General features: G+C 42.9%; 1 protein-coding gene across 1 annotated transcript; it reads right to left on the bottom strand.

Annotated features, from left to right (window-relative positions):
• Window positions 1–92: 92 nt before the first annotated feature.
• LOC131684441 (glycogen [starch] synthase) lies at window positions 93–25,198 on the bottom strand. The gene is made up of 6 exons (XM_058967308.1): window positions 24,902–25,198; window positions 3,100–3,224; window positions 2,655–3,031; window positions 1,244–2,584; window positions 1,039–1,177; window positions 93–976 (listed from the first exon to the last, which is right to left on the bottom strand). Exons 2-6 carry the CDS (start codon window positions 3,221–3,223, stop codon window positions 870–872), a joined length of 2,088 nt encoding a protein of 695 aa, XP_058823291.1. The 5' UTR covers window position 3,224; window positions 24,902–25,198; the 3' UTR covers window positions 93–869.
• Window positions 25,199–26,820: the final 1,622 nt, after the last annotated feature.

Here is a 26,820-nt window from a genome sequence, read left to right as displayed (position 1 = left end):
TAGATCGGTTGAATAAAGCAACAGTACCTGGAAGAATGATGCCACAACTCTAAACAGATTTTATATTCATGTGATTATTTAAAATAAAGAACTTTATAAAAATAAAAAAACATTTATTATATAAAGTTGCTCTGTGATTCTATAATCTCTATTTAACATTACTCTTATGGCTGAACACAAAAGTAGTACTATAGCTGCTCTAACATGTGAACTAGAAAGATAAATTTTCTAACTTCCGGAAAAAAAAGTTGTACCACAGATAACAGACGTTTAGGTTGGATTAAAATTAGCTTATAATCCTGTATACACTTTCCAATGAAAATATCTTGGAAATCCGTGGCTCACTACTACTATCTACCAAACTGATCGCTACGCGTAGTTTGACAGTTGCACGCTCCAATAACTTAGTGTCGATCGCTGCACCACCATCAAACGTTTGCTTAATGTGGTTTAGTTACACACTTAATTCGAAATAGCAGTAGAATGTGTTTACACACTTTTTCAATGTAAGCCTAAACGTCTGCTATCTGAGGCTGCGCCAGATATCACTCCGATTGGACCTAGGTTGCGTACATTTTTTTTAGAGGAGGCGGTGGTGCGCTGCTACGATTCTACGGCGCTATTTCGAACAGATAAAGATTAATTCTAAAATATCCATGGTAACGCAACCTATATCCTATGGCAAGAAGCGATGTTCCTGGAAGGGTAAGTAGCACGATATTGATAAATTGGAACATCTACTACCTAACCAAGAAGCCGGTCTATGTTGCTGTTAGGGTCAACTGGGGAGGTGAATAGACTCGTTCTCTAATGTCATTCTATTTTTTGTCAATTTTGTAGCTGTCTAAATATTTTCCGCTGTATGAGGTTTAGTCGTTCATATTGACCTTCTTCAACTCTTCTAGTTCTTCCTCCGAATTCACCGAGTCCTGTTCGTCGTCGGAACCGTGCAGAGATGGTGCTGGGGTAGTGTGTCCTGAAATAAGAAATGATGTTGATAATTACTGAATTATTTTTGAATGGTTATTTTGAGCATACTAGAAGAACTCGGGCTCGGAGGAGCGCTGATAGGGCGTGGATAGCTGAAGTCAGCAGCTCGTTTAAGGTAGCTCTCCGATTCGTCTATGTAGTTCGGGTAGACCGTTTGTAATGCTTTTATTCTAGCTTGACGATAGTACTGAAATAAAAGGAATTGAATTACTTTTTTACGCAAGGTCTGACACTAACAGTTGCAAATGCGTACAATTCCCAAATTTCTCCAGTCCAGCAAATCACTTAAACGTTCTGTGCGGTTTCGCTGGATGATTCTCTGGCGTCGATTCAGCTTGCAGAAATCGTACATAAATCGAGACAACTGCTGGACACTTTCTTCCAATCCGACGTGGCGTCTGTCCACGATATAGATACCATACGATTTTGGATCAGCGATATGTTCTTGCATGAAGCAACCAAACCCGGACAAATTAGTTGTAATGCTCGGAATGCCCATTACGGTGCACTCGGCAGGCGTATAGCCCCATGGTTCATAGTAGGACGGGAACACACCCAGATGGCAGCCACGCACAAATTCCTCGTAGTCCAAACCGAACAACGGATTGGTTTGGTTCAAAAACTCCGGATGGAACACAATTTTGACCCGATCGTACTTCGTGTTGAACAGATGACAGCGCCGAACTGACTCCAGAACTGGATCATTCCAATCATCTACCACGTTGTGGGTGGTCACCGGAGGGTTCGTGTCACGTTGAAGCGAGTACAGACAACGTTTGATTTTGACAACGTCTTCCTTGGTCAGCAGCTCGTTACCATCGGGAAGATGACCCCGCATGCATGCTTCAAACATTCGCTTCCCCACCTGTTGCTGAACACTGTTGATCGTGTCGCGCAGCTGTTTACAGACCGCATGACCACGTAAGGATTCCACATTGAAATTATTAGTTTTGGTAGGGAAAATCAAAAATGCGACAACGGTTACATCCGGCAATTGAGACTTCAGTAGATGGTTCAATCGAGCCAACGATTCAACAAAGATGTCCGCTCCCTTGTTGGTAAACTCGTACCGCCCGGCAATGAACATGTACAGCGTTTTGTCCAGGTCAAAGTTAAAGTGACCATAGAAATGACCCCGCGTAAATTCGTTAATTTTCTCCTTGGCCAAAGCATGCAGGTTCTGGAACTCGTGAATGGCAGAAAACTTTTTCACGTTTAACCCATTTGGTGTGATGATGTCCGGTTTACGTTTGAGCAAATGTTCCGATTCGTAGCCAGTGATTTCAGAGACGGTGGTAAACACGTGAGACAAATGAGTTGCAGCACGTTCCAGGCAGTACCGGTGGTAGATTTGCCGCTTGCCGGCTTCTTCATCAACAGGAAACTTGGAAAGATTGTTGTAAAAGTCAGTATTTCCGGCACACAAGTATCGGCCCAGCAGTGTGGCATGAGTAGTGAATACGGTAGCAACATCTACGTGACGTGTACGAAGTGCTATCAAACCAACTCCGGCTTGCCATTCGTGGAAGTGAGCTACAATACGTGGCGGTCCGTACTCATTGTCATGCGAGTATGCCTCGGCACAGTTTTTGAACTGAAATAGAAAAAAAAGAACCAGGTTTATTAGCTTTCCATTTCAATTATTAGAAACTAATAAGTTTTACCTCAGCTATGAATGAGGCAATGGTATATCCAAGAATGATAGCATCATTGCACTCAATATCCAAATGGGGAATTCCGACGTTGGATGACTCCCACAGTTCATGCTTATAGGAATCCAATTTCCATGCGGCCGATCCGATGTCGAATAAAATGATCTGTGGATTGCCGTCCACCAACCAACGGCCACAATGTACCTTGAATCCTTGATTGCGCATTGCGTGCACTGCTCCGTACAGTGGTCCATTGTTCGGAAACTCGCAAGCCTCCACTTCCGTTCTGGCGGATGCGTCATTGTACGGACCAATCAGACAGTATTGGTCACCAAGTTCCTCCGTAGACACGAACGCTTTCGAGCGGATTACGGTGTAGATTCCACCGACTAGATTATCGAAAAAAAAACATGTATAGAAGTTGAATGAATAGTTTTCGACGAGCAAAGAGATATACCTTTGTTGGCCACCTCCCATGCGACCTCGAACGTCCACCGGTTCTCAGTGTTGGCGGAATGCCCACGATCCAAGAAGGCGAGAAGATCGGAGCTGGACTCCACACGCGAATAGCGCCTGCTCATGCTGGGGAATGAAAACAACGTGACAACTGTGAGTTAGACAACAAGGTCAAGTTAAGGATTTGCTCGGTGCAACGGGCACCGCATGAGTTGCAAGAGAAAGCGACTCGCGCCACAACGAGACGTTATTTTTAGGAACGTGCGACGCCAATGGACTCTCCTCGCGAGTAGCATGCGTGAGACTGGCAGCACATTTTCGCAGCTGACATGAAGGATCATTCGAGCGGTTTGTGGAATGATCAGATTAAATTAGCTAGCAGTGACAACAGGTGATGGTTGCAGCAAATTATTTTAACTTTCGGACAATTAGGTTTTCGCGATGAGCGTAGAAAGCCGATGAGTCTTGTGCATGAAATGTTAAAAATCGAATAAAATTATTTATGAAATGTGTATAACAATAGCATGAAACATTAGCATCTGGTGTTTAAACAAACGAAATCCGAAAAAAAACTAGTACTATCAGGAATCAGGAATCAGAATATATTGGCTCAAATGGCACGTTCCCCGTACATAGTCGGGGATTTGTGCCTTGCCGTGTGTTTTCATCATTTCCTGAGCGGAAGGAAAGGACAAGGAGGTGTGGGGAAGTAGACTTGGAAGGGTGGGAAAAACAGCACAAAACAAAAAATAAACAACAGGTAAATTAAACTCACAAGTAGTTCAACTTGCCTGCGAATAAGCCTAAAGCTCTTTACCACATTGGATAAGAAACTTTAGTATGTCTCTGAGTTTCAGTCGACCAAACATGGTTTCGTCTATATAAGGACGGCTGAAGACTCGTAATCGCAATTGCGCTAGCGCTGGGCAGTTGCATATCAGATGATATGAAGTTCCGTAGTCGGATTCACAAAGATCACATGAAAAAGACTCAGCGCGCTGAATAGTTGCCATGTGATAATTGAGTTTGCAGTGGCCGGTTAAAGCCCTGGTCAGCATGCCGCAGTGGAGCTTCGAAAAATGTAAGAGATTTTTCGAAACCACTGGGCATGGTTGTTCTAGAAACGCCTTTGTTTGGCGACACGTTTGTAGATTTCTCCAATAATTGCGGTGCTCGGACGAAGCCCAGGACCGTATTTTTTCCCTTATCCAACTTGTCGAAATTGGCAGCGCGGGCTCAGGACCAATGAAGTCAATCGCTGAACCTGCCCTGGCCAATTCGTCAGCCCATTCATTTCCAGTAATACCGCAATGTCCGGGCACCCAGACAAGGTAGATAGTGTTGACAATGCTTAGTTCTTCGATTTGGGTTCGGCACGCGATCACTAGCTTGGACCGGGATTTGTCTGAGCTAAGGGCCTTGATTGCAGCCTGACTATCGGAGCAGAAGTTTATAACTCTGCCGGACAAACTCAGTTGAAGGGCCGATTGCACCCCGCACATAATCGCAAAGACTTCTGCTTGGAATACAGTACAGTATCTACCTAGTGAGTGAGATTGTTCCAGTCTCATTTCACGACAGTAGACACCAGCACCAGCACGTCCCTCCATCAGAGAACCGTCAGTGTAACAAACCACTTGCGTTTGTTGTTGTCTTTCCATAAAGCCAGACAACCACTCCTCTCGAGAGGGAATCTTAACATGGAATGTCCTGTAAGGAAAACTACAAGTGAGTGTAATATCGCTGGGAGCAAGAATATCTTCACCCCATGTAACCATTTGTGACCACAATCGTGTATGACTGGTAGCAAGATCAACATGATTACTGTTCCAAAGCCCAGTAACCTGCAGTCTGTATGCACATGATAGTGCTTCTTGTTTTAAGTGTATGTGTAATGGTTTGATATTTAGAAGTGCCTCAAGAGCAGCAGTCGGAGTCGTGGTGAAAGCACCAGTCAACGCCATGAGCGCCATTCTTTGCAGATGGTTTAGCTTTGACTGGACTGTCACCACCTCTCCCCTCCGCCACCACACAAGGCATCCGTATGACAGTATTGGACGTACAATTGTCGTGTAAATCCAATAGATGTATTTAGGTTTGAGACCCCAGGTCTTTCCAAAAGTTCGTCTGCACTGCCCGAAGGCCATGCACGCTTTCTTGACTCTGAACTCAATGTGAGCAGACCAATTCAGTTTGGAATCCAATATGACTCCAACGTATTTGACTTGATCTGCACACAGCAGCTCAGAATCAAAGAACTGCAAGGGACGAACCCCGGTTGTTATTCGCTTCTTCGTGAAAAGAACCATTGAAGTTTTGCTTGGGTTAACTGATAGTTTAACTTGTCGACACCACTGTTCGACAGCTCTTAATGCCTGTTGCATCAAGTCAAAGATTGTTCCGATGCAAAATCCAGTAATTAGTATTTGGTAATCGTCAGCAAACCCGTAGGTTGGAAATCCAAGCTCATTGAGTTTCTTCAACAAGCCGTCAGCTACTAAGTTCCATAACAAAGGTGACAGAACGCCGCCCTGAGGACAACCGCAAATACTCAACTTCCGTATCTCAGCCTGTCGCAGTGACGAGCAAAGTATGCGGTTACTAAGCATTGCGTTTATCCAACCTGAGATACATGCAGGTATCCCATGACCGCGCGTCGCTTCCAGAATAGACTGGAAGGACACATTGTCAAAAGCACCCTCAATATCTAGGAATACACCCAAGCTAGATTGCTTGAGCGAGAAGGCTTTCTCAATGTTGTAAACAACATCGTGAAGCAGAGTGATCGTGGATTTCCCACACTGATATGCATGTTGCATTTTGTGCAGAGGATATTCAACTAAACTAACGTTCCTGATGTGATGATCGATTATCCGTTCCAAAGCTTTCAGAAGAAAAGAACTTAAGCTGATAGGCCTAAAACTCTTGGCTTCTTCATAGCTTGAGCGCCCCCCTTTGGGAATAAATCTAACAGTTATTTCTCGCCATGCTTTCGGGATATACCCGGTAGCAAGACTGGAAAGCAAAATCTTTTTCAAGACATGTTTAAGAATATCAAATCCCTTTTGCAGTAGCACGGGAAGTATCCCATCTTTTCCGGGTGATTTGTATGGAGCAAAGCTGTCAACTGCCCACTTGACCGATTCAGTGGAAACCAATGTGCGTGCTAGCGCCCACGAGTCCGAATCACCAGAATGAGATCTGTGAACATTGATCAACTCCGGATCGATACAACCTGGAAAGTGTGTGTCGAAGAGACAATTAAGAACATCTTTTTCGTCTGTCACATAAACACCATCTCTGGTTTTCAAGGAGTTCATCTGAAAATCATTCGATTTGGAGAGAATTTTATTTAATCTGCTAGCCTCGTTCAGACTAGAGACATTAGTGCATAGGCTTTGCCAGCCAGCCCGTTCTGCAGATCTAAGACATTTCTTATATGCACTACGAGCTGACCTGAAAGCCCTGGAGTCATCACGCTGACGCCGGTTCCAAGCTCTTCTCATAACTTTCTTCATTCTATCAAGCTCAGCCCTCCACCAAGGGGTTCCCCTAGTCGATTTAACAGTACGAAGTGGACAAGCTTCTTCGTAGGATGCTAATATGAATGAGTTTGTCGTATCCACGACGTCATCTAAGTCGTCTAGTTGACTAATTGTTGGAAAATATCCATGAAATTTAGTCGCTAAGTTTTCCAAAAAAAGGTCCCAGTTTGTAGACTTAGGATTACGATATGTCACCACATTGAAGGTGACATCAAAATGCTCGAAAAATATATATTTATGATCGGATAGAGACGGTTCAGTTTCATTTGGAACCTGCCAATTTCCCAGTTCATGCAAAATTCTATCAGAGCAAAGTGTTATGTCTAACACCTCCTCCCTCCCAGACCTCGCAAAAGTTGGTCGGTTTCCCACATTCAGAATATGGAGATTTGTACTACTTATGTACTCCATCAGTTCAGAGCCTCTCAGATTGATGTCTGAGCTGCCCCAAATGATGTGATGAGCATTCGCATCACTGCCGATAATGAGCGGAAGCCCATTTCTGCTACAATATGATACAACGCTTTTGAAATCATCAGAAGGAGATGATTCGTTATGCGGTAGGTATGCTGAACAGTATATATATTTCTTGTCTACGTTTCCGACAGTCAATGTAACTGTGACAACACAGATATCGCGAGTTGTGAGCTCCGATATGAGACACGCGTCAATAGCCTTATTTGCAAGAATGCAAGCACGAGGCATTTCACGTGGGTTAGTCATGCCTGTCTTGTTGTAAGCAATGAAGGCAGTGTTAAGTAACTTTCCAAAATAGAAGTTTCCTTTATGGAAATACGGTTCTTGAACCAATGCTATGGAAGCTTTACCTTCCTGCATGAGTCGAGATAAATTCATAGTTGCTGTACGTTTATGTTGGAGATTGACTTGTGCTATTCTAACCATTGTTGATTAGAGAACTGTACATTTCATCTCCAACACAAATTGCACAACAACTAGAGGACACCAAGCGAGTTGGGATGTTAACGCATTTAGCGAGCCATATCAGGTTTAAATGGGACATGATCATTTGATTCCCACGATTTGCGAAGAAAATAATGGTCCACTGTGTCAGAGATTCGCATAACACAGCAAGGGCAAAACCCAAAATGCTCCGTGCGCGACTGGCATATTTTAGACCCTCCAATCATTAAGTCCTCGGCACGGAACTACACCTTGACTTAGGGTCTCCTACTTTCAGTCGCCTCCTACGACATGGCAGCAGGACTCCAGTGGCTCAATTCTAGGCCGGATACCACACGGCCTCTGGGCAGGTTCATCTGTACACATCGAAATTTGATAATCGAGACTCAACAAAACTTCACCGAACTACCATCAGCCGAGAGTCTCTGCAAACCCCCAGCCAACAAAAATTCGGCAAAATTAAGTGGATCATCGGTGAAAAAAATCGGAGTGTAGAGTGAACGTTCCGCTGCGTAATGCAGCGTACTGGGGAGTTCGCCCGACTCTTCCCAGGCTCCGTTCGCCATTGAGAATGTTTTAAACCCCCTCAACAATTTTACCCATAGCACGGGTCGCATGACACTATGGAATTGGGGTTCCCTGTATGGTAGATTTTTACCACTGAAACAGGTAGTCCGTAGTGTAATTCTTAGCCGGTTGAAACAACCACTACCGACACTACATGGCTTATCTAGGCTGTTCGGTGAAAGAAGCTGACATTGAAGAACAGCTTCCATATTCAGATGGGCGAACAGCCGCAGAAGGAAGGAAGGAAGGAAGGATAACGGGAGGAGAGGGATTTGGGCTAAGCGCTTATTTAAAGGCGGCACTGGCTCGCCTTGTCAGGGCTGCTTTAGGGCATGTGGTATTTAGGCCTAGGACGTATAGGGCCCACTACCTCGTCCTACCACACCCGCAGTCAGCCCCCGCTGCTGGTTCGGGTCGCGAATCACAACTAGTTGCTATCGCGATTAAGCATTATCCACCACCTATGACCCGCCCGGTTGCTTGCAGCTCAGCTTCCCACGTAGCGTTCCTCCACCACCACGGGGCCCGGTGTTTAAACAAACGAAATCCGAAAAAAAACTAGTACTAAGTTACTAAATTTCTACGGACTAAGGAAATTTTTGGAAAGAAAATCGGAAATCAAAATTTTTATCAGAAAGCCAAATAATTTAAAAATGCATGAACCACCGAGATCTAATCTGCCTATAATCGCAAATCAGTCCTGTGTAAACCTGGGATCCCATAGAACATGGGACTAACTTGCGATTATGGGCAGTAATGTCAAAGTAGAAAAGTAAGGTTAAAAAAATCAGTGATAAATAAAAGTGTGAATTTTTTTTTCGCATTCTGTTTGTAGATAAGTCTTTTTTGAATTTGGAAAAATGCTTGACCGTCGAGTTTTCCTAACGAACCGAGCTGCCTTAATGCCATATTTCGTGTTTTCAGATAAAAACCTGACATTTCGGAAACAATTAGGAAATTTGTGTATTTTATGTTCAAAAGTTCAGAGAATAGATTGCAGATAGCTAGGATGATCGCCCAGAAGGGCGAAATCATTTTACTCTCAATCTACCCGTAACTGCAGTTGGCAGTTTAGCATGATTGATAATCATTGATTATATTTCTCGGAAGGAGACTGATTATGGCAAATGGACAATAGTATTTATTATGTACAAAAGTACAAAGAATAAATTATTGATAATTTATTAAACATCTTCAATCGAATTCTTTGGCTTTTTACATAAGAATTATTACGTTTGATAAGCCAGATTCAGCCTCAGCCTGGAGAGAGCTGAAAACGCTGAAAAGACACTGAAGACAACGGAGATAGCGAAAGCAGAACCCTATGAGACGCCGAAGGGTGTGAAAAGAGTAAGCGAAACACCACGAGAGGAGGAGGAAAGACAGCGAAATAACCGACAAATAGAGAATGAATGGCGAACCGTAGAAGAGAGGAGGAAAAAGCAGACAGAAAAGGACGAAAAGAAGAAAAAAGAAGGAATAAGCGCTTTTGTCGCGCCAGGAGAGGTATATGCGAGATGCTCTAATCGTAATTGCACTACCGCTGGACTGTTGCATATCAGATGATGTGAGGTTCCGTGGCTGGTAAAAGCCCTGTGCCGCAGTGGAGCTTCGAAAAATGTAGGAGATTTTTCGAAATCACTGGGCACGGTTGTTCTAGAAACGCCTTTGTTTGGCGACACGTTTGTAGATTTCTCCAATAATTGCGGTGCTCGGGCGAAGCCTAGGACCGTATTTTTTCCCTTATCCAACTTGTCGAAATTGGCAGCGCGAGCTCAGGAACCACGAAGTCAATTGCTACCTGTCCTGGCCAATTCGTCAGCCCATTCATTGTCCGGTCAGTCACCCAGACAAGGTAGATAATGTTGACAATGCTTAGTTCTTCGATTTGGGTTCGGCACGCGATCACTAGCTTGGACCGGGATTTGTCTGAGTAAAGGGCCTTGATTGCAGCCTGACTATCGGAGCTGAAGTTTATAACTCTGCCGGACAAACTCAGTTGAAGGGCCGATTGCATCCCGCATATAATCGCAAAGATTTCTGCTTGGAATACAGTACAGTATCTACCTAGTGAGTGAGATTGTTCCAATCTCATTTCACGACAGTAGACATCAGCACCAGCACTTCCCTCCATCAGAGAACCGTCAGTGTAATAGACCACTTGCGTTTGTTGTTGTATTTCCATAAAGCCAGACAATCACTCCTCTCGAGAGGGAAACTTCACATGGAATGTCCTATAAGGAAAACTACATGTGATTGTAATATCACTGGGAGCAAGAATATCTTCACCCCATGTAACCATTTGTGACCACAATCGCGTATGACTGGTAGCAAGATCAACATGGCTACTGTTCTAAAGCCCAGTAACGTGCAGTCTGTATGCACATGATAGTGCTTCTTGTTTGAGGTGTATGTGTAATAGTTTGATATTTAGAAGTTCCTCAAGAGCGACAGTCGAAGTCGTGGTGAAAGCACCAGTCAACGCCATGAGCGTCATTCTTTGCAGATGGTTTAGCTTTGACTGGACTGTTATCACCTCTCCTCTCTGCCACCACACAAAGCATCCATATGGCAGTATTGGTCGTACAATTGTCGTGTAAATCCAATAGATGTACTTAGGTTTGAGACTCCAGGTCTTTCCAAAAGTTCGTCTGCACTGCCCGAAGGCAATGCACGCTTTCTTGATTCTGAACTCAATGTGAGCAGACCAATTCAGTTTGGAATCCAATATAACTCCAACGTATTTGACTTGATCTGCAAAAATCACTCCAATCAGCATGCGTTGAAGAAACCATAGTTTGACAAATCATTAAAATCCATGATTTCATCACTCATGGTTTTTTTTGGCTCCTGAGGAGTCAAAACCGCCATGGAGTGAAAACAGGTTACTAGATTATAATTGCAGCATATAGTTTAAAAGCCCGCGATCAATTTAGATTTTCACTTTTCTTTTTATCAAGCACATAAGCCAAGCAGATCCTTGGTACAGTTCATGGCGAAAGCTTCTTTTCGATAGACCTAAAAGGTCAGCATTCAATGGTTAGCGTACTAGGCTAGGCTTAGGCCATTACAGTAATAAATAGTACACCTGTTTTGCATCCTTCCACTATGCATTTGAACTTTCGGATTTCATCACTTCACCAGAAACATTTTTACACCGGATTTGAGATATGTTTGCACGTGATTATTGTTATAATAATATATTTGTTAAAGAAAATTAAATTGAAAACAAATGATTTGCTTCAATATATACAGGGTGCTCCATCTGGATGTATCCTATTTCAACATTGAACAACTCCGCCATTTTCCAGCCGATTTTGACAGATAAACACATTCTGAAACATCATTTAGTGCCATTTTAGTTATAAGTCGATTTATACCAAAATAACGCGCTGAAATCATAGCGCATTACATGGAAAACGATCGTTCAATAATGAAAACTGTGCGTGCTTATCGTAAAAAATATGACAGGCTCACTTCAGCCTTTCCGGCGGAGTAAATAAACAAAATTGTCGAATTTGGGGGACACAGAACCCACATGTTATGCATCAAACACCACTGCACGACCAGAAAGTAACTGTTTCGGCTGGATTTTGCTCCAAAACAATCATCCGGTCCTTATTTTTTCAAAGAGCATCGACAACGCACGCTACCGTTGGATTTTGGCACACTTTGTCCACAAATGCAAAAAAGGTCTGAAAAACGTCTTTTTTCAACAAGACATTAGCAGAGTTTGAAATTAAATTCGGTCTATAAGCGGCGACAGAACAAGAATCACAAACCAGAGTGGACAGGAGGAGCCAAAACCAGGAGTGAAAACCTAAGAGTCAAAACCCACTTGGATTGCTTTGATTTTTTTACTCACTCCCAGAAACGTGCATAACAATGATTGGTTTCCACCGCTCCTTTGGAAACAGGCTCCTTGGTGTGAAATGTGTGGTTTATTTGAAACACTGGCACATAGTAGCTCAGAACCAAAGAACTGCAAGGGACGAACCCCGGTTGTTATTCGTTTCTTCGTGAAAATAACCATTGAATTTTGCTTGGGTTAACTGATAATTGAACTTGTCGACACTACTGTTCGACAGCTCTTAATGCCTGTTCCATCAAGTCAAAAAGTGTTCCGATGCAAAATCCAGTAATTAGTATTTGGTAATCGTCAGCAAACCCGTAGGTTGGAAATCCAAGCTCATTGAGTTTCTTCAACAAGCCGTCGGCTACCAAGTTCCATAACAAAGGTGACAGACCGCCGCCCTGAGGATAATCGCAAATACTCAACTTCCGCATCTCAGCCTGTCGCAGTGACGAGCAAAGTATGCGGTTACTAAGCATTGCGTTTATCCAACCCGAGATACGTGCAGGTATCCCATGACCGCGCGTGGCTTCTAGAATAGACTGGAAGGACACATTGTCAAAAGCACCCTCAATATTTAGGAATACACACAAGCTAGATTGCTTGAGCTAGAAGGCTTTCTTTTTCTATTTTTTTCAGGCGATTTGTATGGAGCAAAGCTGTCAACTGCCCACTTGACCGATTCAGTGGAAACCAATGTGCGTGCTAACGCCCACGAGTCCGAAACACCAGAATGAAATCTGTGAACATTGTTCAGCTCCGGACCATTACAACCTGGACAGTGTGTGTCGAAGAGACAATTAAGAACATCTTTTTCGTCCGTCACATAGACACCACACTGGTTTTTGAGGAGGCCATCTGAAAATCATTTGATTTCGAGAGAATTTTAATTAACCTGCTAGCCTCGTTCAGACAAGAGGCATCAGTGCATACTGCATAAGTTTTGCCAGCCAGCCCGCCCTGCAGATATAAAACATTTCTTATATGCACTACGAACGGACCTGAGAGCCCTGGAATCATCACGCTGACGCCGGTTCCAAACTCTTCTCATATCCTTCTTCATTCTTTCAAGCTCAGCCCTCCACCACGGGGTTCCCCAAGTCGTTTTAACAGTACGAAGTGGACAAACTTCTTCGTATGATGCTACTGTGAATGAGTTTGTCGTATCCACGACGTCATCCAAGTCATCTAGTTGACTAATTGTTGGAAAATATCGATGAAACTTAGTCGCCAAGTTTTCCAAAAAGAGTTTGTAGATGTTACCACATTGAAGTTGACATCAAAATGATCGAAAAATAAATATTTATGATCGGATAGAGACCCTCCTCCCTCCCAGACCTCGCAAAAGTGGGTCAGTTTCCCACATTCAGAACATGGAAATTTATACTACTTATGTACTCCATCAGTTCCGAGCTTCTCAGATCGATGTCTGAGCTGCCCCAAATGATGTGATGAGCATTCGCATCACTGCGGAACTCGTGGAGGAGAAGCGAACGTAAGAGCTTTAGTTAAGAAAGCAGTGGTCGAGTGCAGGAATCTGGAAGAGATCACAGTGGAAGACGAAGGGAGGGGCGCACTACTAGAGCAATGTAACCAGGAGAAAAAGCAGATTTCAATCAAGTTGAAGAAAACGTTCAGTGGCACACAGGCAGCCTTATCGCCAACCGCAGCCAACCAACTTATGTCGACCGGTAAGATTAAAGTCGGATTATCGGCGTTTTCGTTACGATTAATCCCTAGAACCACTAAACAAACAGATAGGTGTTTCAGGTGCCTAGGTTGGGCTATCAGGCAAGAATCTGTAGAGGCCCGGACAGATCTGATCGGTGCATAAAATGTGAAGAGAAGGGACACATTACTAGAGGTTGCACAAAGCAACCGAAGTGTTTGCTCTGCACAAATTAGGGCGGAAAGGACCACATGAAGGGAGGCTTCTTATGCCCAGAGTACAAACGGGTGAGGCGAGGTTACAGCCTGTTGGAAGTCATGGCGAAGCTGGATGTAAGGCTGTGCAATCAAGGTTCCCCTAGGACATTCCGTAAAGACGGTCGGGAATCCAACATCAACATAACATTCTGCAGTCCTTCGCTGTCGGATAACATAAATTGGCGAGTTAGTGAGCAGTACACACATAGCGACCACCAGGTGATCCACTAAACCATTGGTCGGCGGATTTGCATTGTAACGTGAAGAGTGAGGTCTGGCGAGTGGAGGTGGGAAATAAAGAACTTCGATAAGAAGCTTTTTGTGTAAGCACTTCGTGCTGTTAGCCTAGCTCCAATTTCGAATACCGATGAGCTGTCGGAAATAATAGCGAGGGTGGGTGACGTAACAATGCCGAGGAAAATGGAACTGCTGGCGTCCATCGTATTGATGTAACGAAAAGCTCAGCATCCTACATGCTGCCTTCCTGAAGGCCAGAAGACGCGTTCAGATAGCAAGATCTGAGGCAGTCAGGGAAGAGTGTAAGGTGACATTTTTAACGCAAGAATATTTAGTAAGTCCACCTGCTACGAGTAGTTGTGCAGAGAAGTAGACGCTACTTGATACGCTTGGTAAACTTCTGGAAAGCGTTATCCTCGACAGGCTGACGAACTACACTAAAGGAAAGAACAGGCTAGGACGCAAAGACAGTTCGGATTCCGGAAAGGGATCTCGACGGTGAACGCCATTCGCACAGGCATTGCGAGCGCGGAGAAAGCGTTAGAACAAAAGAGAAGGGATAATCGCTACTGTTCCGTGATTACGATCGACGTGAAGAACGCGTTCAACAGTGCCAACCGGGTAGTTATCGCTGTAGCGCTGCCCAGAATGTGGGTCCCGGACTATTTGTGCAAAATTCTGAAAACTTACTTACAGAACCGAGTACTGGTCTACGATACGAACATGTGGCGGAGTCGGATTGAGGTCACGGCGGGAGTACCTCAAGGCTGCATGCTCGGCCCAACGCTATGGAATATAATGTACAACGGAGTCGTAACACTGCAACTGTCCAGGTCTAGATCGTCGGCATTGCAAATGACGTTGTCCTGACGATAACCAACGAGACCCTCGAGGAAGTGAAGATGTTGACGGTAGAGACAATTGGCATCGTGGAAACCTGGACTAGATCAAGTAGATTGGGACGAAGTAGGGAGCTGAATGGCCGCCGGGGAATTCACAGTAAAGTAGATCTACCGCTATATCGTGATTAAAATGGGAGCTAATTGGCCCATGAAACAGGTATCGCTACCGAGAGAAACTGCGCTGCCAAGGCACTCACCGCCGGATATTATCCGAATAGATATCGATAAAACTGAGAGCTAAATGGTTCAAAGAAGTGGGTATCGGTGAATTCTTCCGTCGGAAAACTCTTAGTTGGAGTAGGGTGAGTTCTTCGCCAGAGACTTTCCGAGTAGAGCGTGATAAGACTGGGAGCTGAATGACTCACGGAAACAGTAGCTAAATGGCTCATGGAATCAGCATCTAAACGACTCACCAGGACAAAAGCTAAACGGTGCCAAAATAGTTGGGGACAAGATGCAAGATTTCAAGTAGCTATTAGCATATCAACCAAAAAAGAAGTGATAACTAAATTTGGATATTTATTGTGTAGAGAGCAGCCAGCAGCACATCTCGGACTGGAACGAGGCTGAAGAGATTCGTTTAACGGATATCTGGTGGTCAGACTGCTAAACGCACAACTAGACAACATGTTTAATGCCGCGATAACCGTCACCACAAGCGCAGAGACCGCTCTCCACGACCCCAATACGTCGGAGATGCTTGGACATGACCCGAGATATCGCCCGAATGAAGTCACGACCCTCATCCACCCCTTGGACCGAGGTTTGTTGATACTTTTGGGATTCCTAAACTTCCATCGTTCCATTAAATTTGCCAATTTTCGAGCGTCCGCTGACAAGAAATACTGAAAAATTCGTTGAACCAGTTTGGTTTCTCCTCCGTTATAACAAGGTACGCAATCAAATCTACTCTTGTGCTGCTTTGTCTATTAGCCAACGCAAAATTTCGTTCCTTCTACCTAGTGTGTGAAACGTGAACAAACAATGATTGACAATGGAAAGTTAGTTTAGTTCGTGAAGTGGAGCAATTGTTGTAATTGAATATGTTGCTCAACATAGCAGAAGTTAATGCTATGCAATTCCATCATCTACGTCATGCGGTACCGATTATATTCAAAAACATTATCCAAGCAGAATCATTTGCTTCGCAGAACAACTTGAAACTCGCCTTCTAATATAATGACATTTTATACAGCATCTCAACATATTTAGACGATAACATTATTGAAGTAAAGCAACCTGACCTTGCACCGCGTACTAATGCTATCGTTATAAAACAACTCATGTCAAAATACGGAGAAGTGCATAAGAAAGATACTTGGAGGAACTTCTTGCTGGGTCTTCGTAACGGCGTGCGTGTACTGAAAAGGCGTCCGACAAAACCTATCCCCTCCTACCTAACCATCCAATGCAAATCAATCCAAGGTGTCACACACATTCAGCGAACATTAGTCACGTTTCCAGGACAGATACCTACGTGCCAATTCTGTGATCAGCCGCTACAACACGGAAAACCTTGCGCAGAGGCTGCTAAGGAAATTCCATCTGTTTCAAGCAAGACTGATACACAGTCGTCGTATGCTAAACCACAACTGGTTGCTAAACCAACGACTGAGGATCGAACAGTGACAAACACTAAATCAATAATGATCGTGCCCAATACCAGTACCAGTAAAATTGCTTCAACCAAAAGCGAAGAAAAACGATTACATCAAATGCCTTCAAACCAACAACCAACACCACCAATAAAGAATCAAATGCCAGTCTACTTTCTACTTCTGCCGCAGTCAGACGTACAATCGAGCCAAGCGAACAACAGGTCTCTCGATCTAACGTACATTGTTTCGAGAACAAAGGAAACATCGGACTATTCTTGTCATCATGAGTAAAGCTCTACTCCGACCCAACGCTGCGGTCGTTGACTTTAAATTTTGTTCAAAACGACCGAGTTTTAGTGAAGTGGAATACCTTCTGAAGGTAAAAATGCAACTTAAACTTACGGAAGTGTTGTACCTTCAGTATCATCATCTTCGCAGTGCAGTGTTAATATCATTCAACACGTTAGCACAAGCCGAGCGTATCGTTTTGAAGAACAACTTAAAACACGTGGTTGAAAGTGACAACGTTGGAATTAAGATTCCCGTATATATTGAGAATGATTATATAGATGTAAGGTTATATGACCTATCACCTCGTACCCCTCATGAGCCAATTGCAAAATGCATGTCGCAATACAGAGAAGTAGAATCCGTTACACCTGATACTTGGAGAAACTTCTTCCCGGGTACTTCTAACGGCGTTTTTGAAGTTAGGATTCGGATTGAAAGGCCTATACCCTCCTACTTGACAATAAAACTCAAAACTCACGGAACTACAATTATGCAAACTACGCTATGCACCCATGAGGGGCAAACCCCTACGTGCAAGTATTGTAATCAGACAGCTCGTCATGGACAACCTTGCGCGGAAGATGCAGAGGAAGACGCATCTCAACCGATTGCCAACTCATCTACGGCAAACCAATCCGAAACAGAGTTTGCAATACCAATGCCTGAACCACAAACGGTGGCCAAATTTGTGGCAGCAGTTGCACAGACCATAATGACAACCACAAAAGAAGCATCCAGTACCGCCAAATCAACTGTAAGCAACATTGGCAAGGATAACAATAACAGTGACGGATTCACCCTGGTCAACAATAAGTGCAAGAAACAGGGAAAAAACATCCGATCTCGGACACCAAGCCGGCTTCGACCTGGACGTGAAAAACAAAAAAGAATTAAATGATCCCCCAGATGCAGATTGCCAGCAAACCCCGCGAAAGAAGGTCTCCGCTCGCAATAAAAAGTTGCGCGCATGAGATCCAGTATTATAATAATATTTATTTATATTTTTATTTTTACATTTGTAAACATATAAAAGATCCACGGCTCCGTTAAGCTACCGCTATGAGCCGTGTCAAATAAACGAATTATAAAATAAGAATCAAATGCCGATAAGGACGGAGCTACAAAAGCGCCCCGAAAGGACAAAAAAAACAAACTAGAACTTCCGATAATGAGCAGCATGAAAGCTGCACTTCTGACGACATGGGCGTGAAGAGAAGGCAGACAGACTGGCCCCCAAGTTGCAGAGGATAACACAACTAATGTATCACCCCCAAGAAAAACGATCTCAACACGCAGTAGCAAGCTGCGTCAACAAGACCCTACGGGCATGCAGTAACTTTATTTTTTTCATTTATACATCTTGTAAAAACACGAAAGATCCACGGCTCAGTTGTGCTAACGCAACGTGTCAAATGAATTAGAAGAAAAAAACTCGTTGAACCTACGCAATCATTCATAAGTATTACCTTCGAATGCCTAAGTACCCACTTTCTCATTACCCGGAATGGAGCAATGCGAAAGAACTGAAATTTTTGCTGTCAGATAAATTGGTGTATTTAAAGAAAAATCATTACGTTTATATACAGTATTACCATTTTATTGCGAAAGGTCTATGGTAGGAATGTGGATCTACATGCAAAGCTACTGTCGCCGAAATAGGATGCTTGGTTCCGTGTATTTCGATCAAAGGTCGAATCGAATAACAAAGTAGACCTTAGCCACCAGACAAAACATTGTTTCTCTCGTTAATCTGTCGACGAACCGGTGCTAATAACCGCTTTTTTCAGCTTTCATCATTTGCGTTTCTAGGGTCGCGTATATTCGGAAAAAATCGGTCAAACCGTCGTTCAAAAAGTCCTTATAGGACCTTTTCGCGTACAATTCTGAGCAATCTCTGCGCACTACGAAGTGCCGGGTACTTGTTTCGTCTAACCTTTGATCGCAGTGTCGAAAATTAAGCCAGCCAAAACCTAGTAGGTTTCCACCGGAAGAATCCTTTGTTTTGACACGCTAATTGTAGCGAAGTAGAGTACAACGATAAATCTAACGCGCTTGGCCGTGCTGGTGGAGTAGGAATTCGTGTCATTTCTACCATATTCAAGATGGTCATATTGAAATTGTCGCAAATATCACGCAGCAAGACAGATCGGTTATCATCGTGGCATACCGTCAATAAGTCTTTCCCATTGCGTCGGACTTGACAAACAATAACTTCATTGCCTGGTACTGAGCAAAAGGTAATCTGATTGGAAGAAAAGCACATTTTGATCCTCAAAAAAGCTCCTCTTTAGTGTTTACTCGACCCTGGCGAATAAGGGTAAAATTGTAGAAGTTCTACGTCGGAAGTTAACTAGTTTTCGCAGAATGCAAATGTATAGTGTAAAACCTGGGGAAAATGTAGGGACTGAAATAAGGAGATACTTGGGGTTTTTGATATCCCATGTGGGATTTCCTGCTAGTTTCTAAGATTTCCGAGACCAGGAACCACTTACTTCGATTTTGTAACAGTACCCTTCAAGAGATACTCTCAGGCCTTTTTGAGGAACGAAATGATTTTTCTCTTTCGAAAAGTTTTAGGCACATTTGAAGATAATTTCACAATGGGATGATCAGACTCTCGCTCTTTAGTGAACAAGGAAGCGTAGAAATTAGTCGTAGCTGGTGGCGTAGCCCTCTTTACCTTTTCTTCTAGGGGCGTTCCTTAAAAGAGTGCTTCAATTTTTCCTTGCATAATTTATATACGGGAAATGTCGAGAGATCATGCGGAGTCTCTCCACAGTAGGAAGATTTTTCAAGATTATCTCCGCATTTTCACACTGTGCTTTGTTTCTACAATACGTAACTGTAGGCCCAATTGTTTGCAATGACGGCACAAGCACGAGGCCTGTTCAAAAGAACAAAGTTTGGAAGAGCAGATCTAACGAGGGACGGCACCGATGGTTGGGTGGTAAGCGTGACCGCCACTCACCCCAGTTGGTCTGGGTTCAATCCCAGTCGAGGTTGTTGAGATTTTTCAGAGGTGAGAAAAATCTGAGGTCACGCATTCCTTCGGAAGGGAAGTAAAGCCGTTGGTCCCCGGTCCATAAGTTGATGGGTCGATATCTAGTTCAGATAGTGGGAGTCGTCACCTCTCTGGCGTCGGTGTTTGGCCTCGTAGCGGAAATAGGCCGACGAAAAATAACCAGAACTAGAAGAAGAAGATCTGGCGAGGGACTGATGCTGATGGAAAATAAATTGTTTTTTATACTGCTCCATTTTTGCTGGACGCAATTGCTTACAAGCCAGAATTTTCCTTAACTGAAGCAAAGGATTCTTGAAGGAGCCATCCAGGGCCGGCGGAATACGTGGGTAGTATGGGTAGTACTACCCACTCGAATATTGTCGAGGGGGGAATTACCCACTCGAAAGTTTGGAACAAACAAAAACCTGAAAAAAACTACGCATGCGTTTCGCGCAGAAAATGCATGCGTCTGAAATTCTCGATGCGTAACAATTTCATGTTTTTAGTCAAGTCGATATACAAAAAAATAATGCAATTTTATTCAGACTAATGAATGCAGTTAAAAATAGTTTTAAAGACTAGATACACAATTTGTAATTTTTTGACAAGAGCAATTATTTGATTAGAAATCGAAACAAGCAGAAGCACTTGTAACCTTTTTATAAGGAAGACAAAAGACATACACAAGAGGGATTGATTCCAACATCAGTAGAAAAGACCGTATAAGGAGAGGTGAGGAGAGGGCGGACAACAATGACAGAAAAGAAAGGAAATTAAACTTGCAGCATTTTGGCAAACAGGAAATCACTGGCAGTACATCATGAACCAGATCGGTGGTTGGCCTCCTTGAACACGCTGGGAACTCTTGGGATCAGATTTCCAGGGAGCTGTTAGCATGTCAACCAACATGAGAAGAGATAACTAAATTAGGATATCTATCGTGTTTAAAAAATGTATATGAGAGATCATGGATAACCAGCACATCTCGGACTGGAACGAGGCCGAAACTATTCGTTTAACGGAGATCTGAGCTTGAGCTTGTGCGACCACTCCTGGCTGCTACTCCGTTATCGATCGGGACTAGCTGAAGTTGCACAGAGAATCAGTAGATAGTTATGCTTGGGATTAGCGAAACATCTTTCAATGTGCAACTCCTGGTAATCCCAAAGTGTTTCTGATCAATACCGGCGCCAGCCAGGCCCGAACGTAGATCGCGGAAGGAAAGGGAAGGAATTGTTAGTCCGATACTTGCTTTTGCTAGAGGCCGTATATACTACTGCGCACTCCACAAGTATCACGGGAGGAGGATATTTTTGTTAGTAGAGTATAGAAGTTGGATATACACTTCTTCTTTACCGACGCCAGAGAGGTGATTCAACTACCTGGACTAGATGTCAATCCACCAATTTCATGGACCGGGGACCAACGGCTTTACTTCCCTTCCGAAGGAAGACGTGACCACAGATTTTTTCACCTCAGAAAAATCTCAACGACCTCGGCTGGAATTGAACCCAGGCCAACTGGAATGAGTGGCGGTCACACTTACCACTCAACCACCGGCGCCGTCACTATTCGTTTAACGGAGATCTGGCGCAAGAACATTAGCCGCGCGACCAGACAACATGTTTAATGTTGCGATAACCGTCACCACAAGCGCAGAGACCACTCTCAACGACCCCAATACTCCGAAAATGCGCATTAAACTTATAATGATTGGACAAGACCTGAAGCAAGGCACGACCTTCCTTTTTAACCAAGATTTTTTGATACCTTTGGGATTTCTAAACTTCCATTGTCTCATGAAAGTTGCCAATTTTCGAACGTCCTCAGACAAAAAATACTAAAAAACTCGTTGAAGCTACTCGATCTTTCATAAATATCTCCTTCTAAGACCCCATCCATAAATGACGTAGCATTTTTGAGTGATTTTTAACACCAGGGAGGGCATCGTAGCATTTCGTCACAAACCTCTAAATACCCACCTAGTGATTACGTAGCTTGACGGTAACTATTTCCCCCTCCCTTTGACCCCGCAAATCAAAAAAAAAAAAATAAAAAACGATGTTGGTTATTCCCCTTTAAAAAGCCCCATGACCCCCTAACCCCCGTCGTCACACATCATCACAAAATACAAAACTCCCCCATATAATGCTACGTCATTTATGGAAGGTCCCTAATGTCTAAGTGTCCGGCTTCTCATTACCATACTAATCTAAGCGCCCCCTTCCTCATTATCCGGAATGGAGTAATATCAAATAACTCAAACTAAAAGTATATCTGGTGATTTGGTCAGAATTTTCAGATAAAGCACTCAGGAGCTCCCATATTTTCCCTATATAAAACCATAAGTTTTATAAGGTGCAGCACAGCACCTTTTTAGGTTTCAAATGATGAAATTCCAATGTTTTATCCATAGCTAGAAATTGAAACATTGCCGTACAAGGCAATCGATTTACCAACTACGCTATGCCTGCCCCCCCGAAATTATATTATAGTATATTAAATATTATTTTATATTATATTATGTCCCTCTGTACAAAAAGGCGAATAGGTAGACGAGTGCCGTTCAAAGAAATCAACTTTTGAAGAACTGATCCAGTGAAACGCTCGGAGTGAGGCTAATGGAAATTAAGTTTTCTTATAGTCCTCGATTTTCGATGAACGCAATAGCTCTAGATACAAGAATTTCCACTGCCTTAATCGAAGGGTTCTGAAAGGAGCTAACCCCTTATTTCGCAAGTAAACCCCTCTCGGAGACTACACCATCAATCTCTACTTCCTGGGCGGGTACGCAGACAAAATGCTACACGCCCGAGTGTTGTTAAGTTAGATCACACGATATATCGATGGTGTTAAGTGGCTTATCTTTGTTTCGGTAGGTTTATATTGAAAAGTGGATTATTATGAATTTTTTTGCCTTCGGTATTCCAATCGTCCTCCATTATTCCTGAAAGGATGTCGGTCGTCGGAGATACCTTCCCATTAGTTAACACTGTCATGCGGGCTTTAGTATCCACCAAATCGGGTTACAAATCACTTCGAACCTCACTACCCACTCGGGAAAAAAGTATTCCGCCGACCCTGGTTGAGTAGTTTTTGAATGGCAGTTAACACCGCAAAACGTGTTTTTTTTCCAGAGACGTTCTACAAAAGGCTTCGTCACCGAGTAGCTTGTCGAAATTTTTGCATGGAAAAATTACAGAATGTTATTGAAATTTTGCATTTTAATATACAAAAGTTCGCTTCACCCAAAGTTCTAAAAAAATGCAGAAAAGTGTTTTTACGCTGAAACCCTTGCCCCCCCTTAAGTGAAGCAGTTAAAAATATAGTCAGGATTTTTCAATATGATAAGGCAATTAATCAATGAGTCCCAGAGTATGGAGTGTGGAGGGGCGTGACACTTCGTGCCAAACGTTGACATCGAAAATTAAGGAACACCAAATAAACTAAAAGCATATGGATGTTCAGTCCTGAGTCATTGCAGTTATTACATAAAAATAGTTGAACATCTGAGAGGGATTGAAGTGCGATCATCTTCCAAATGGGACTGGCATGCAGTCATTTTAAAAATAAGACAATTCGACTTGTTATTTTTGCACGATTTCTAGAACAAAGTCGTCTATATTATAAATGTAGTACAAAGTAGACCTAATATAATGACGATTCTGGCAGTAAAAGGAGAATCACCAACAATGCAAATGGGACCGATATGCGATCATGGGCAGTAAAAGTCGCATAAAGAATCAAATAGACTTACGGTCGATTTCTTCATCCTCGCTTTACTTTTAAACCGGGTTTACCAGTACGTTTAAACCTTGCTTAAACGTTAATCGAGGGTGAAGGAATCGGTCTTTAATACCTTCTTGGAAGCTTAGCGCAGACACTTAAAATCCAACTATCTTGTTTACCATTAGTTGCATTAGTTCCTCTGCACTGCACCTTTCATTCAAACAAATACATAAACGATGTGAAATAAATAGTAACATCAAATTCCACGAACACGAATAACCCATTCTCTATTCTTCAACTCGGCGTAAACATATTTTCAAATTTTCTTTCGCCCATTCTAGGAGTGAATTTACTGGCTATTAATACATATATTAATGATCCATTTCTAAAATCAGTCATTAGAAAGAACTTGAGTGCGTTATTGCCACATTTCCAAGTGATAATAATACTGTTCTTCAGCCGCGCAACACGAAAAAAAACTAGTTCAAGGTCACCGAATGACCTTGACTTTGACTTGTGCGATATGGATCATCTCTCTCCGGATTATGTGTTAATGAAGCATGTGTCCTCACGGAAGCTGAATGGTTTGACGCGTGCAACAACTAGCTCGTGCGGCGTGGTAACGCGAACAGTTGCAGAGAAACACCCGTAATCTAGAGTGCATTAAATGTTTGTAAACAAAAACTATTTTCGCGCTTGTGCATCTTGCACACACACTGGCCCTTGGTGACAACTTCCGTGGTCGTTTGTTATCATTTGTTTTGCTAGATCAAATGGAAACAATTTTATTAGCCGTTGTTTTGCTCATTCTGACAGGTTATGCAATAGTCCAAGAGCGTGGCAGGTATTTTCGAGGAAAGACATTGGAAAAGGTTAAATAACTCAAATATGTCTAATGTGTGGTGAATTTCATCCCAGGCAGCATCTTATTTCACTGTGTACATGAACGTTTATTTGGGAAAGTGTACTCAATGCAAGTCTCCCTTACTCAACTTAATTACGTTGCGACGATTTCGGTTTATTGAACTTGTAGTAATCCAAATGTTCTATTCTATTTTTGACAGCACTTGGAAGGTGATAACCGTTATCACAAATAATTCATACGATCCCGTGCAGTTTGGATTCATTTCACATCGTAAATACACAATTATTTGGTCATACTGGACAAACCACCATATCAGCAAGCAATTGTCAGAGAATTGTTTAAATGTCAAATAAAGGTCAATGGCTAACCTTACTCAGGAAGAGGATGGCTCTAAGCTTGTACTGCGGTGAAGATTAACCACTCCTAGGGGTCAGGAAACCGCACCGTCTTCCGTCCGGTCACTCAAGTTTCACTGGAATCCAATTTCAACGAGACTTGACCTCACAAGAACATCGAATCCGCATGCACTGACCAACGAATTCCTCTCTAAACACCCGCACACCCTTCACACAGCAATGGGAAACGAAGGAAAATTTTCGGCCGAATGTACACCGCGGGAGAACCACGCCAAACCACGACGAATGCTTAAGAAATACTGCCACAGCAGACCTCGGGAGGCAATCTCTTCCGCTGCACCATATAACCTAAAGGGGACCAAATTTGATTGTATTGTACCGCAGCGGTCCAAATACCGTCCAGTAGCATTACAACATTAATATTGATAATAGTTGATCTCATACCAGGCCTGTGTCTATTTGACCAGAGAAAGAAAAGAAAGGCTCAACCACGTGATTACGGAATAGGTACCATTGCGCTACCAACACCGATGACGCTAGCATCCGACCATCCCACAAATATTCACCCATTTCACCGGAGGACAAATGTGTAGTAGGTGAGTATCATCGTACTCAGAGAAAATAGAAAATTCTCTCTCTCTCTCTCTCTCTCTTTCGTATGTGCCGGTTCCTCCTCTGTGTATGAAAAGCCGGTTGGAAGCTTATTGAAATATTTCGTATGCTCGCTATGCATTTTGTGCTCTTGCCGGCTAAAATCAAGACGTGTAAACAGAAAAGGTATCGGTAGATACTTTAACATGTACTTAAAAGTAAACGCAATAAACGTACAACTGGTTAGACTGCGAGCTGTTGTGATTCCGTGGTTTACCGAAATAAAAAAATCCAAATTGATTTTATATTTTCACGTCGGTGCTGTTTACAACGATAAAGATAAGTGAAATTTATGCTGCACGAATTGTGCTTTCTAAATGAAATGTTTCACGAACCCTGTTTGGTTTCGAAAATAATGTGATAGAGGACAGCACCTGATAGGTTCTGATGTTGGAAATAAACGAAATTATTACTGCAGTGCACGCTCACAACATGTAGGTGGCTGATTACCAAACAATCCGTCGTCTTCATTGCATGCATGATCAAACTTTAATGATTCGAGCGACCTTTATTGCAAATTTTCGAAGTTTTGCATGATTTTCCCTTTCTCATCTAGAAAGGTTATGCAATCGGTTGGAACTTCGACTTTTTAAACATCTTTTACCATTCGACTCAGTTCGTCGAGATCGGAAAAAGTCTGTATGTGTGTGCGTGTGTGTACGTGTGTGTATGTATGTATGTATGTATGTATGTATGTATGTATGTATGTATGTGTCAAATAATCTCACCGATTTTTCTCAGAGATGGCTGGACCGATTTGCCCAAACTTAGTTTCAAATGAAAGGTATAACCTTCCCATCGGTCGCTATTGATTTTTTTTATTGATCCGACTTCCGGTTCCGGAGTTACGGGTTGAAGAGTACGATCACACAGAAAATTCCCATATAAACTGGCACCACTATGATGTCCAAATGATGCAATACATATTGAAATGTGTGCGACATTACTTGGATTTGCGTCATTAATTACCCATCGAAGTCGTTTTGACCACATTGGCCATCTATGACGACTCGTGATGCCCTCAAGGAACTTGTCAAGTCCCTAAGTTAATGTTATAACTATTTCTCAGCGAATAATTCACCGATTTTTACAAACTTGGTCTCAAATGAAAAGTACAGCGTTCCCACTGGCTGCGACTGAATTTCTAATTGATTAGACTTTCGGTTCCGGAATTACAGGGTGATGAGTTCGAACACGCAGCAAATCCCGATTTCATGATATGTGGCGATGAATGTAAAAAGGTGAAAACTTTTCCAAAATGTATCCACAACTGCTTGGAT

Source organism: Topomyia yanbarensis, chromosome 2, assembly GCF_030247195.1.
Source record: "Topomyia yanbarensis strain Yona2022 chromosome 2, ASM3024719v1, whole genome shotgun sequence".
Lineage (NCBI taxonomy): Eukaryota > Metazoa > Arthropoda > Insecta > Diptera > Culicidae > Topomyia > Topomyia yanbarensis.
The sequence above is the reverse complement of the archived record's forward strand: the minus strand, read 5'-3'. Positions and strand labels throughout refer to the sequence as shown.

Bases quoted from the DNA above. Each gene is read 5' to 3' on its own strand.
- LOC131684441 (XM_058967308.1), bottom strand. From the start codon at position 3,223: ATGAGCAGGCGCTATTCGCGTGTGGAGTCCAGCTCCGATCTTCTCGCC. The intron at 3,032-3,099 runs GTATATCTCTTT...TCGATAATCTAG, and splicing joins ATGGGAGGTGGCCAACAAAG to TCGGTGGAATCTACACCGTA. The intron at 977-1,038 runs GTATGCTCAAAA...TTCTTATTTCAG, and splicing joins TCCGAGCCCGAGTTCTTCTA to GACACACTACCCCAGCACCA.